This window comes from Schistocerca gregaria, chromosome 2 (assembly GCF_023897955.1).
Source record: "Schistocerca gregaria isolate iqSchGreg1 chromosome 2, iqSchGreg1.2, whole genome shotgun sequence".
NCBI lineage: Eukaryota > Metazoa > Arthropoda > Insecta > Orthoptera > Acrididae > Schistocerca > Schistocerca gregaria.
In genome coordinates this window covers 617648844-617663870 of record NC_064921.1, presented here as the reverse complement: position 1 = coordinate 617663870, position 15027 = coordinate 617648844, and the positions used below count along the sequence as shown (strand labels likewise).

Here is a 15027-nt window from a genome sequence, read left to right as displayed (position 1 = left end):
CTGTTATACCTGAAATACTGAACTTGCTCAAAAAACTTTTAATATAAAAGTCCATTGTCTCTTAGTATTGGAGAGACCAATATTCAAGTAAATTAGTTACCATAGTTTTCATCTCCAACAGCTACCCATCTGACACCCTTAGCTTTGTAGGCTCTCGCAACATCTGGGACAGGTCCCCATTCGCCAGTAAGTTGGTTTTTCACTTTGTTCATTTCCCCATTCTCAGCATTTACAGCTCTGAAATTTCAGAAAGAATCAATAGCTTATAAATAACACCATCAATAAATTTGTCTAATGATATGAGATGTACTCTTAGGTTCTTTTACATTACATCGGTCTCAAATTTATCATTGTAATTTTCATATTTTATTAATGCTTTTTCATTTTTCCATTTTCTACTCACTGTACCTACTACAGCCTTCCTTCCTTGAAATTGACTATCTCTTTTTTTGTGAACTTGTAGTGCCCTAGGTTATTTAGTGCTTAGACTGCAGTCTGAGAGAAATGTTAAACATGCACCATTTTGGAAAGTTCCTAGTAGATTAAAACTATGTGCTGGACCAGGATTCAGATGCACAACCTCCATTTCATGGACAATTCTCTCACTAAGTTATAGAGGCATGGCTCATGAACCAGTCTCACTGCTTTACTTGCACCAATACTTATTTCCTATTTTTCAAACTCCAAAGCTTGGTTTGAGGTCTGGACCAGCACACAGTTTTAACCTGGAGTAAGTTTGAAAAAAGCTCAAATACCATTGCAGAGTGAAAGATTCATTCTGGAGATGGCACTGCTGGGCATTTGTTTTATTTTTTAAACGTCAATAAATGGTTAACATTACAAAACTAAATATAAAGTACAATAAATTATTGGTCTTTTCTTTATCTTCCTTTTTTTTATCTCACACTTATGAACAAAAAGTTATGAATGTTTTACATGAAATTAAATTAAACCTTGCATTAGGCCTATATAAAAACTAACCCACTGCTCTGCATCTGCAAAGATTCATGACATTATGCAACTAAATTTCATTTTACTTTTTAAGCAAGGTACCTTGTGCCTGTTACCAGACATCTGATTTGCAAACGTAAGTATGTTTCAACAGCATCTGTTCAGAAGGATGCAAAGTTTATAACCTTCACATCATCTCTAAACAAAAACATAATCGTTATAACTTATCATTCTAACTCTACAGCCTGACTGTATTCTTTCTTATTCTGCAGATGTAGAACTAATATAAATTTAAAAGATGAGCTAGAGTCTTCAAGTCCTTGTTTATGTGACCAACTTTTGTTGTATTCCCTCTATGCTGTGGATGTTACCTGTTCTCAGACCATTATATTCCCCTTAGGTTTTTTCATGGTCACAATTATTTTAAATTTCTGTTTCTCTTCCACTCAACAAACAAGTCCATGATCAATCTATAAAATCCACAAGGAGAAAGTGTCTTTATGTTTGTTACAAGTTAATGAACAACTCCTCTATGCTTATCTCATAAAACAATGTCACTGCTTATCACAAACCATCAAGTAAAAGGGTAAACAGCTGTGAGAACAAAGGTGACTCATGAAATAAAAAGATCTAATAATTCAGGTGACATCTTTAGATTGTGCACACAATTACACCACTGTACAGCATACTGAACGTATTACATATTCATGTGTAAAATGAATATGTATTGAGCAATAAATTTTTAATGATATAGGTTTCTGATATGTTTTATTGTTTATATTCTTTGAAAATGTTTCATGAATCATGTTAAAACAAATACAGTTATTTCAGTACATCCGCATTTTCACAAAAGCCTCAAAAATATCTAATAAAGAAAAATAATATACAGGATAAAGCAACAATGATAGGTCACCCAAAATATATCCAAAGTCAGTAAACACATTGATGTGTGTTTACTGCTAAGTTATAACAGCCAATGCGGAAATTTTTCTAATGTACACAAGTAATTTTTAGTGTTTATAGTTTGTTTTGTTTAAGTAGGGACATTTACTTTTAGTGTTGCTCTGGAAAGACCCTATGAAGAAAACTTCAGTGACATAACTTGGGGTGGAACTTGATCAAATAGTAACAGGACAATAGTGGCCACCAACCACTGTCCCACACTAAACATTGGGCCTACTGTACCAAATGTAAGAATATATGTAACTCCAACAAGTTTCACATGTTTATTATTGTGACCATCATCCTAAACTGCGCAAAATGTTGATCTTGAGCACTGTACTCAGATTAAAATTACTTTGTGACTGACAGATTGCATTTGTGAGGGGGAGGGGGGGGGGGGGGAGGGGTAGTACTGCCACACGCAGCCAGGTGTGCTTCACAAGACACTGCATATACTTACATAACAGGTAACACAGTGAGTACATGATGCTCAAGAAAGAACTGTGATGGGCTGGCAGGTGGCCCCTACCATTTGACTCACTGAAACATCAGTCACAAAGTAATTTTAATTGCGGTATAATATGTATTACAGCTATTCTGGATAGGCAATACCTTTATATTGTTACAGTTCCCATTTTTCATGATTTACAACAAAAACAAGTTTCTTCAAATTAATTTAAATATGAAAACAATATCAACAGGAATGAATAACAGATTTTAAGTAAGATGTTTTGTAAAGCAGAAAGTGTTTTTTATAAAACAATTCCCTTTAACAATTAATACACAAATATGTAAGATTCCACCAAAACCATTTACCATCCTAGTTACCTACAACAGCCCTGACTAAAATCTCAAAACTTTATCACTTTATTCAGGCAGTTGCACTTCAGTGGATACTGAATACTGTAAATGTTACTTTTCTTTATACATAGTCATAATGTTCTCTAATCTTACAAAATTCTCTTAACATATTTTATTCTGTTGGTTATTTATTATTCCCAGGTTTGTTAAACAATGAGAAGTGTATGTTAAAAATCATGACATAAACTCAAATATATGTTCCCCATGTTATGAAGTTACAGTGTATCAGGTTGTATACTAAAGAGATGTACTGTGCACTGCAGTTGGTGAGTCCTGGTATTACAAGTCCCAAAATGCTATATCACTGAAGTCCTTCTTGAAGACTCTGTTCAATGTACAGAGAAAAAATTTACAGTTCCATTAAAAAACAATCTTGGTGTCACAATTAATGAGAAAAGACATCTAAAACTATAAATGCTAAACATTACTTGAATATCTCAGAGAATTTAGAACATTGTCTACTATAACTAAGAAAAAACTGCACCTCAGTACACTTATTCATTCTGGATGTTTTTGGGTTTTCCTATCTCAGCAGCCTCACCCTGTGGATATTGTTTCAAAGATGTTCAGCAACAGTCTAACATTCCAACAGTGCAAAGAAGCGTGCTTATTTGCTAGTAACTTTAAATATTGTTGTTCTCAATAAGTTTTTATTTTGAATCTCAACAGGAACTTCAACAGTTTTTTGACTACTGATATTGTTTTTATATTTTGTACCATGAAAACACCTTCCAATTTAAAATAAAACATGGCTATCAATTTTTATCTTTCTTTCTTGAGCACTCATTATGTAAATTGCTTGTGGATTACACACTGAGGAGTGGTCAAAGTGGATTGAGAGAAATATCAGTTCTCTCATCCATTACATTCCATCTTCTTCTGTAACTGCACACTGTTATCACTAGAATATTGCTCAAGTGTGTGTTACCTGTACCAGATAGAACAAAGAACGGATACTGAACATATACAGAGAAGAGCAGCACAAATAGTCGCAGGTTTCTGTAATCCTTGGGAGAGTGTCACAGCAATGCTGATGGAATTGAACTGGCAAACTCTTGAAGACAGCGATAAACTATCCCAAGAAAATCTATTAACAAAGTTTCAAGAATCAGCTTTAAATGATTGCTCTATGGATATACTACAACCACCTAGATTCACACAGGATAATTAGATTATTTACTGCACAGTCAGAGGCATTCAGACAATCATTCTTCCCTCACTCCATATGGGAATGGAACAGGAAGAAATCCTAATAACTGGAACAATGGGACATACTCTCTGCCGTGCACTGCACGGCAATTTACAGAATGACACGTCCAAAAATGCTGTGAACAATTATGGTATGTATTGTAAACTGTAGTTTTATGTTTACTGGAGACGGCATACTGATCACCTGAAATGGTCTCTGATAATGTATTATTAGTCTCTTTGCCTTCCCTTTAGGTATTAAATGTTGGTTAACATGATCCATTGGCCTTCCTGGTGTTTTGGTAACACTGCTTTTCTCTCATAAGCTCTCTTGTGTAGCTCTAAAGCTTTTGTGTTCATTTTTTGTACCTGCCTCCAATTCATTTCTAAAAGTTTTGATAAATCTTTTACTTACAAAACTTCTTCCCCTGTTCTGGCTTGACAAAATCAAAGAGTGAAGGCATCTTTCATCCAAAAATAATGTTGTAAGTGGATAGCCCCATGCGCTGATGGATTTTTGAATAGCATGTCTTCATTACAAAACGAAGCAGACTGTCTCAGTCTGTGTGCCATGAACTAACATAATAATTTAACATTTTAATTATTGTGATTCTTGAGTTTCTCCCAGCGTATTTGATAATCAAAATATCCACGGGTGTACTGCCGGTCTATAGTGTCCAAAAGGGCACAATATTTCGGCGATCAAACATGTCGCCATCATCAGGTGAACTGACTGACTGAGCTCCTGTGAACGCGCCGGCATGGAGATCCGTACGCTATGGCTGCTCAGGGGGAACTGGGTTCAGTCGCGGCGGCGGTCGATTTAAATACCGTCCGCCCGCGGCGCGCTCCCTCCGCCGTCCGCGCCCCGCGCCACGGTAGCATGGTGGAACAGATTGCGACGGCGTCTGAGATGACGTCGGTGTGATGGCTCTGTCCGCTGTGGTCATCACAACTATGCGTTTGCTCGATTTTCTCTTGATTAACCCAATCGCTGGTTCCCAAGCCTTGCTAAGATTATAGCCACAGTCACGGTTTATGAGGTCGTCATTGGTGCGAATTTCAATGGGCTCTCTAACAACGCTGTCCCAGTATCTCGACGTCTGTACCAGAATCCTCGTGCGGTCATACTCCATAGCGTGATTTTCCGACAAACAATGTTCAGCGACCGCCAACTTGCTCGGATACATCAGTCGAGTGTGCCTTGTTCATCAGTCATGAGTTTGTACATATAGACATTGATTTTATGAATCCAGAGCGACAAAACTCATCAGGGATTCCCTGTGTTTATGATGTAGTCTTCTAAATTGCGCTCAGAAATACCTTCTTGGAGTCTTCCTTCACAATTTATGAAGTATGTCAAAGGATTGAGCCTCTCTTAACTTTTCATGGCACATCAAATAAACCCTAGTATCACCTGTTAGTTTAAGCTCGTCCATGCTTAATAACTGATCCTCACTCCAATTCCCTCAGGAGGCAGCCTATGCAGATTATCCAAGAATACAAATGTATCCTCCCCTGCTTCCCCAAAACATGGAGAAAGCAATGCTGGGATTTTAGTATCAAGAACAGGTAAAGTATGAAGTAACTTTTCCTATTTCCTTTTCCTTGACTGACTCAAGTTTGTAGCTTTGCTACCTGATCATTTAGATGCTACATTGCTGAAACTTCCTTAGCTGCCCCTTCTGTATCCATAATGCCTATTAAATACCAGTACAAATATACATCCAAAACAGTGGAAGGTAGGGACAACCAAACAGATCCCAAAAGAATCCTTAAAACATGGGATGATGTCGCTGGACCTTAGACATCATCTATCTTCAATCTCAGCAGCATACTGACACCAATAATAGGAGAGATGAACACAGCAGGTGGCAGCTAAGAGGACTCTAGCTGAGTCACACTTCAAACACTGGAGCATTGGAGGGCAGGCCAGAACTCCTCGTCTGATCCCCTCAGCTGATGGCAGTGCAGACTGTGGCTCCATAAGCAGGCACTGAGGCAACAGGCAGTAGTTTGAAGCCCAGTAGAAGCAGTTGTGTCATCTGCATGGGGTGGTGTGTCATGGACTGACCGTACATCACTGTACATGACAGCTGAAAAATGACAAATGATGAAAATGGTCGGATTGGGCTTAAATGTGATGTAGCCTACTGGCTCTGCAATATTGGCATCATTAGTGTGTCACACTGAAGCCTGTCATTGTGACCATATTTGGTAAGGTACTGGTGTGTTCCTGGATGTGGCCAGGTGTCATAGCTAGCAGTATGTCACTTGCAGTAACCATTCTGGCAGTCCAGGCACGTTGTCTGATGTAACAATTTACTTGGGAGCGTGATGGCTGGCATGATGTGTCCCCATTTTCTGTGCCCAGCAGTGTCCTCTGCTCCAACCTCCGGTCTGAGTCTTGGGCTTCTACACTACAATAACCACCCTCAGAGTAGCATAAAAAATAAACACTGAATGGTAATAAAACACAGATCACTGACATATTATAAGAGGCAACAATGCCCTTGACTCACACATACATGCACAATGTTTTATCAAAGCTGGAATGTGTGTGTGTGTGTGTGTGTGTGTGTGTGTTTGTGTGTGTGAGGGAGAAAGAGACAGAGAGAGACAGAGAGGCAACAATGCCCTTGACTCACACACACATGCACAATGTTTTATCAAAGCTGGAATATGTGTGTGTGTGTGTGTGTGTGTGTGTGTGTGTGTGTGTTTGTGTGTGTGTGTGTGTGTGTGTGTGTGTGTGTGTGTGTGTGAGGGAGAAAGAGACAGAGAGAGACAGAGAGAGAGAGAGAGAGAGAGAGAGAGAGAGAGAGAGGCTACAATGTACATCACAGTTCTCAAAAAAAGGATAATAGAAATGCAACAGAAAAAATTCAAGGATACAGACTGGCTTTCTGGAAAGCCTACTTGCCATCAGAAGACCAAATTTGTGCTGTTGATAGAAACGTGTAAAATAGAAAACAGTGATCCTTTTCCATAAGGAAAGAGGGTTGGTTGGATAAAGTTTCAGGGGGAAGGCAAGTCACTTGACTCTAGAGTGAGAGAGGCACTCCTGACAGTTACTTTAAGCATTTTTGTCAGCAGTGCTATGGTTTTTGCTGCCAGAAGATATGTACTGGCCAGAAATTCTGTCTGCTAGTGTTTTTAAGTGAAATTAAAAACAGAACGATTCATCTGTAGAGTTATGGTTCTCAGCTCGCTATTCCAAAGGTCAGTAGGTGCTATAGGAAATATGGTATTTGCATGAAAGCTTCTGACTTCTGTTGTCTGAAGCCTAAGGCAAGAAAACAACAATGGGTAAGTATGCAAAAATATAAATCATACAAGGCTGCCAGCCACATCTGGCATTCCCAAGTACACAAGCTTGTTATAACACCCTACCCTCTTAAGTTTGATATCTGATCATTTATCTTTCAACTTTTGTGGGGTGAAACTTATCTCCATAATAACAAGTTAAAACTAGTGTTTCATGAGGAAATTACCCAATTAATAAATTGTTAGAAATGTTGTCCAGATGACCACGATATTTCAACCATGGTCCTGCTGCAGAGATGTGATCAGTTGTACACTTGCCCTTCACCTGTAACAATGAAAATCTTGTATACATACCTAATATGCAAAAACCTAACTGTACCTTGTATATCTATATTATTTGCTGTACTGTAAAAGCAGTAACCTGACAAGAAAGGTGGAAAGAGAGTATAAATAATCACAAGCCCCATTAGGAAGCTTGTGGATTATGAACAAAGATGAAAAACAATACTGTAGCACTTGCACTGAGTTGCATACAGGCACAATGAAAAATGAAAAAGAGTGCTATTATATATCTAGAATTTTGTGCATATAGCCACTGCATTTTTTTTCTTTTAGTTATTCTATTGTGGCATGATGTTAGGTTATATCCATTATGGTATTTGTGTTCAGTGATTTCCATGTGTGGTTCTGCTATACATGACACCTCTGCAGGCATTCCATTTATCCTTTCATCTTCCTTTATGGTTATTAGAAATTCATCCCTTTAATTATACTGGCTTCTGCTGTTCTGTTGCTTTAATCAAAGACATTAAATGTATTTTCTTTAATCAAGCTGCATACTTTGTTCTGCTAGTAGTTTTTTAACTGTAGCTCTGTCTTTCATATAAATTACTCTAAAAAAAGGAGTCAAGGAACACACTGGAAATCATTGGGATAGAATGGATATTGCTTTGATCAGACTGGATGCTTCTGGCAATTATCTGTGCCAGTAGCCTCTTACTGGAAGCATATGGGTGAAACCATGCCTTGTATAAAGCAACCACATGAGACGCAATTCAACAGTCACAATCATGTGTGCATGTCCAGCTCCTAACTTCCCATATTGTGCGTCAACATGTTCCACAGAATCCTTCATTCTAGGCTTATCATAATGCTCAAAGAATGACCTAATCTTCATACTAATATGAGGAGAATTTTGAGCAACTTGCTCGATACTGTCCTGGATACTGTAACGGAGGTTCCGATCTAACAGTTGTCTGCACCCTCTGCTACAATTACATCACCTTCTTTTCCAAGTTATTTCCCCAGAAAGCATAAATCAAGGGTGATACTGCAAGCTCAGTACTTGTCTCAAAATACTAGTTACCTTGTAATCAGTTCCCAAAAAGCTCTGTATCAATTCCGATATTCCCTTCCAATTTTGCTCTCCTATGTAATACATCTTTCCTGTCCTTCTTAAAATTTTCCTTTCTTACATTACTTTTCACCTAAAGAACTGTACTGTCAAGACTTCAGAAGCATTTATTGGGTTTCCTGGCTGCGTTGATCCACAGTCTTTAACGCACTGAAAATACTGGAGATAGATAGACTGAAGCCATAAGATTTATATTGTCTACAAAATCATTTCACTTATTTGTGGACTTGACTGTAATCCTATCTTCTGGTCTAACTCTAACATTACTGTTGCAACCTGTAGCTTTCAGTTTTCTTAACTCTTCTTTAATACTGCCAAATCACTCCAAGTTTCAAGATTAGTTGCCCTTTTTTCCAGTACTGTGTAGTAATAGTGAATACCATTGAATATCAAGAAGTGGCCAGCATAGTTTGTCAGATATAGTATATTACATCACACATGAAAATAACACTAATATTCCCCAGATTCCTATTCCTGCAGCAGTTGGCACCTTGCCTATTTTGAAAGAAAGTTTTGCATGAGGTGTTCAGTTAAGAACCTTTATTCAAGGAACAAACTAAGGGATTTCTAAATCTGATTTTTTGATAAAATAGTTTGTTAATGGTAGTTATTTAGCAACTTCTGCATTATGCAATTCAAATGCATCTTACTTTGGGTGGTGAAATTTTACTTATAAAAAAATTAAACTTACAAAGAAAATTGAAATTATCACAAAAGATAACAATCAAACTATTTGTAAGAACAGTTTACTTGACCTAAAGTATTGATTAAGTAAGACTGTATGATACATGAAAACATTAATGCCACTATGATCCAGCACAGTATGCGTTTCACTCATGAACGCAAATGACTGCATAAAAACTACTCTTTCACCTTAATTAATATCATCAAGTCAGTGAGGTCCTTTCCATCCCAGGCATCAAATGGCTCAAGAAGTTGCAAACGTTGGCTCTTTGGATCAACATTCACCTTCAGTTTGCTACCATCTGCAGGGGGAGTCTGATACGTATCCTCACATGGGCTAAAACCTTTTGTTGGTAACTCGTCAGCAAATGGGTCACTTAATTTGAATTCTTTACCTGAAAGAAAGTTGTTTTATTCTGTTAAATTCTGAGTTTAGTGAATTGAAAATGTTTGTAAGTAAGCAGATGCCCACTACTTAGAGCTGTAGAATATTTACAAATGAAAGCACAGTTCCACAAACCCATTTAAAAGCTGTGCTGACAGGAAAGTATTGACTGGTTTTCATAAGGGAACAGCTATTGAAAGGAAGGAAGTCAGAATCACTGCCATACATTTTAGAGTATTCTTAATTGACAAAAACTGTAGTGAAGCAAAATGTATTTGGATGGCAGTGGTACCATGAGAAGAAAAAGCATAAAAAATTGAGGAAGAGTACCCTAAAATGTTGCAGAGTTGCTACAGAAGTGAGGAGGAAGAGCAGGCGTGGGTCATCAGTACAAGTTTAGGGCTGGAGAAACTGAAGCTGGTAGCATTTTGGGAGTCCATAATTGCAGATGTGGGTGGAGGGTGTGGTTGGGTCACCATTGTTAACAGGGTGATAGAGGAAGGCAGAAAGTAAGACAGGAGGAATTTGTAACCTATGGATGGAATGTGGGGAAAGAAATGCGCTTTTGTGCAAAATAAGGCATACATTTAAAATAGGGTGGACATATTATGTGTGTAGAAAGAGAGAGCATTGCAAAGGGAAAATTTGTGGCTGTAGTTGCAGTCGTGGCTCTGTAAGAAATATGCAACAGGGTAAGGACTATGATACGAGATGAGAGCAAAATGCCAATGGACATAAAGTGAAAACCAAAGTAGTAAGTAATTGGTTTCAAATCTGTTGTCATACTTAACGATTTAATATGGCCAGTCTTGACTAACAGGTGTACAAAAGGCATAGGGCTACCTTTCTTTAAGACTTGAATGACAATTGTAAGTGTGTACAATTAATAAAACGTCTGATTCCTGAGAAACCAAGTCCAAACAAATACTATTTCAAATGTATGCCTTATTTTACAGACTATAATACACTAAGGAGTATAAGATGCACCTTAATTTTTAAGCAATTTGTTTATGAAAATAGCATTTTTTATTATTAGATTCCAAAGCTAGACTACAAAAAGTCTTAGTTTACAAAACTGAAGTGACCTTTAAAGTCTCTGAAAATCATGATCTTCTGGTTTTGACCATTTTGCATTCAGTCCTCCATTTGCACATTTAGTCTTCCTCATTTTTTACAGTTCTTCTTTACTAGCCCCCAATCACGAATGGGTTTTCTACTGGTGGAGAGACCAAATGCCACACAGCTGCTCTGTTTGCAAGTTCTTCTGCATATGCATATTAGTTTCAATTTATAGACCACACCATATGAATACCTTTTACTTTTCGTCATATGAATACCTTTTATTTTTTCCATTACGAAACTAGCTACTAACAAAAATATTGTACTGTTATCAGTAACACAGATTACTTTTAGTTCAAGTTCACTGGCACCATAGACTGGAATGATGCATCATAGGCTAGACAGTGTTCTGGGTTTGTGATGGTGGGGTGGGAAGGGGACAGTATTAGCAAGCTTGTGAATCCCTGCAACTCATGTTTGTCACACTGATGCAGTGCTGCTGCTCATTGAATCCAATGTTTCCACATGGAGGTAGGTTTCCCATGGCATCAAATATATGGCCATTTTTAAGACTGGCAGAAGTTTAAAATCAGACCCTGGACATTTTTATATAAATTTTGAATATAAAATACACATGAATTTTGGAGACAAGTGCATCTTATAGTCCATAAAATATGGTACTTAAATATTCCAGAGTTCAGAATATTCAACTTAGGTTTATTGCATTCTGTATAACTAGTAGTAAAAATTCACTTTTTAATGATTAAATATAGGGTAGCAATTTATCTTTCTCATAAATATCTATACCATTGTGAAATACATTATTTATTATGAAATATAATCTTTATTTTTTTATTTCTTTATCGATACATAGACAATAAACACAGACTATTAAGCGGTGATGCAATACATAGTAATTCAAATTTATATACATGCACACATCTGTTACTATAAATCATAATCTGTTCTTCATAAACTTTTACTTTTATTCTTCCTAATCAGAAAATCATTTTACGCACAATGATTCAGTAAAGATTGTGCCAGAAAACAGCTTTCCATTAAATACATAAATATAATGAAAATGTTATGGGGTGAAATACACTATCTTCAGTTATTGCTTAATATAAAAAATGTTAGTGGTGAACATAACCAAGTAAAAACATTGTTCGAATATTTTTTTTTTAATTCTGCTATAAATTTATTTTGTCTTTCAACTTTCTAATGTAGACTGGCATTCTGTTGTAAACTTTAACATCAATAGGGTTCATGAGCCTTTGTTTGTAAGTTCTTTTTGTTCACTGTGTATGGAGTGCTGTGCTATTTTGGGAATTGTAATTACCATGTTGGAACTTTATAAAAGTGCAGCTATTTATTTACAGCTTGTACAAACCAGTTACATGTTTCAAAGTTTTACTGTTTCAATGTAGTCACCAGAATTATGTATCATCCGTTACCAGTGGTGTGGAAGTCACAGGATACCCTTAGCAATGCCAGTTGTGTTGATAGATTGCGTGGAGCAGTCTATTGTCTGATGAATCTCTCTAATAGTTCTGACATGAATACCATGAAGTGCTTCCTTCATCTTACTAATCAAGTTGAAGTTACAAGAGCTTATGTGCAGGGAACATGAAGGGAGGTACAGTATTTCCCAGCCCCACTTATCAAACAAATTGGTCACAACTTGTGTCCTATGCTCACAAGCATTGCACTGCACAGTGATGGGCTGGCCCTACAGCAAGTATTGCCACTTCTTTTTCTAAGCTGGTCACAGGCTGTGTTCCAAAACTGAACAGTTTAGAGAAAGCACAGGCAACAGTTTCTGCAGGACCCACCCATCATTTTGCAGTAAAGTGCTGGGGCACATAGGGCATAAGTTGTGCCTGATTTGTTCAATTGGCAGGGCTGCTAAGTGCTGTACCACTCACCATGCCTTCCAGACTTAAGCCCTGATGACTTCAAATTGAAGGAAGCACTTCATGCCATGCACTTCAAAACATTGTTACAGAAATTCGACAGGCTATAGACCATTCCACTCAAATTATTAATACAACTGGCAGCACTAAGGGTATCCCACGACTTCCACATTGCTAGCCATGGATTATACACAATGATGGTGGCTACTTTGAAGGATAGCAAAACGCTGGAATGTTGAAACATTGGAACCTGTATTGTACAAGTTGTAAAGATATAGCTGCCACTGTTAAGGCTCCAACACTTCTATGAAAGTCAGCATTTGTCTGAAAAACTTCAAGATTTGCCCCGAGATGTTGGGTGTACCATTTATCTGATAACCGCCTTTGCGACACAGTAGATGCCGGTCAGTGAGCGCTCTGTTGCCCAGCGATCAGATGCCGTCTACTGCTGCAGTATGACATGACTACATTTAAAATATAAGCAAATATCTACATCTAGATCTACATCCATACTCCGCAAGCCATCTGACAGTGTGTGACAGAGGGTACCTCGAGTACATCTATCGGTTCTCCTTTCTATTCCAGTCTCGTATTGTTCATGGAAAGCAAGATTGTTAGTATGCCTCTGTGTGGGCTCTAATCTCTCTGATTTTATCCACATGGTCTCTTTGTGAGATATATGTAGGAGGGAGCAATATACTGCTTGACTCCTCGGTGAAGGTATATTCTCTAAACTGCACCAAAAGCCCGTACTGAGCTACTGAGTGTCTCTCTTGCAGAGTCTTCCACTGGAGTTTATCTGTCAACTCTGTAACACTTTCGTGATTACTAAATGATCCTGTAGTGAAGTGCGCTGCTCTCCGTTGGATCTTCTCTATCTCTTCTATCAACTCTATCTGGTACAGATCCCACACTGGTGAGCAGTATTCAAGCAGTGGGCGAACAAGTGTACCGTAACCTACTTCCTTTGTTTTTGAACTGCATGTCCTTAGGATTCTTCCAATGAATCTCAGTCTGGCATCTGCTTTACTGGCGATTAATTTTATATGGTCATTCCATTTTAAATCACTTCTAATGCCTACTCCCAGATAATTTATGGAATTAACTGCTTCCAGTTGCTGACCTGCTATATTGTAGCTAAATTATAAAGGATCTTTCATTCTATGTACTCACAGCACATTACACTTGTCTACATTGAGATCCAATTGCCATTCCCTGCACCATGCGTTAATTTGTTGCAGATCCTCCTGCATTTCAGTGCAACTTTACACTGTCACAACCTCTCAATATACTACAGCATCATCCACAAAAATAAATTTTGTACTCACCCATGTTGCGCTAAGAGATGCTGGAACTGCCTGCCATTATTTTCCACGCATTTCTGACATCTGCTCAAGAAATTATTAATCACACCATGTAATTCTCTTTCGCACATTGAATTAATTGATTCACAGATATTATCCTTGAGTTTTTCTATCATGTGAGGATTTGTTGTATACATTTTGCCCTTCAGTGCACCCCACAAATAAAAAATTAGAGATAAATCAGGACTTCTAGTGGGCCAGATATTGTTACTAATCACTCTGTCATCTAACACACCGTGAACTGCGTGCAAAGAAACATTGGCCATATGAGCCCTTGCAGAATCCTATTGAAAAAAATGCGAAGCTTCATTTTCTTTCACTCATTTCATTAAAAAATGGTCTCAAAATGTTTTGCATATATCTTGCACCAATAACAGTGTCATTAAGAAAATTGGGCCTATTATTATGTCACCACTAACTGCACACCATGAAGCACAACAGGGCTATCTGTGCTCCAATGTTGAAAATTTTGGGAATTAACATGCCTATTTAAAGGGAACCAAGCCTCATCTGATAACAGAATGAGGTAAGTATCCACTTCATTGTCATGAACTTGTTTTAAAACCCATTCGCAAAACTTAACCCTATGTGCAGGATCACTGGATCAAAGATCATTTACTGCTGATACTTTATAGGTCTTTAGCCCAAGCAGCTTAACACCTCTTTGTACAGAGGTGCACGATATTTGCGTTTGCTGCAAAAGACATCTAGGAGACTTTTTGGGGGAATTTTCCCAATGTCATTGAGACGAGCTTGTGTGAGCACTGTATGTCATCATTTACGCTTCTTGTCTTGAACACTTCCTGTTTCATGAAATTTATTCACTAATTTGTGAACTGCATCATGACTTAGAACTCGAATATCTGGAAACTTCTGTTCAATCTCCAAACAGTACAGGCAGACTTTCTGCGCACAAATGAATCATAAATAAACACTCATTGTGGAACTGAATAATTTGCTCTTGCCATTGTTGCATTTGTAAACTTCACTGTTAAACTC

The 15027-nt window shown here is 37.7% G+C and overlaps 1 protein-coding gene across 1 annotated transcript in view; it reads right to left on the bottom strand.

The window, feature by feature from the left end:
- Nucleotides 1-15027, bottom strand: part of LOC126334596 (probable aconitate hydratase, mitochondrial) — a 142849-nt gene that overhangs the window by 21655 nt on the left and 106167 nt on the right. Inside the window, exons 11-13 of the mRNA XM_049996988.1 lie at nt 9497-9702; nt 7437-7534; nt 101-237 (exon numbers count right to left, since the gene is read on the bottom strand). Of these exons, the coding sequence (XP_049852945.1) occupies nt 101-237; nt 7437-7534; nt 9497-9702 (441 nt within the window). The remainder of the gene's footprint in view (nt 1-100; nt 238-7436; nt 7535-9496; nt 9703-15027) is intronic.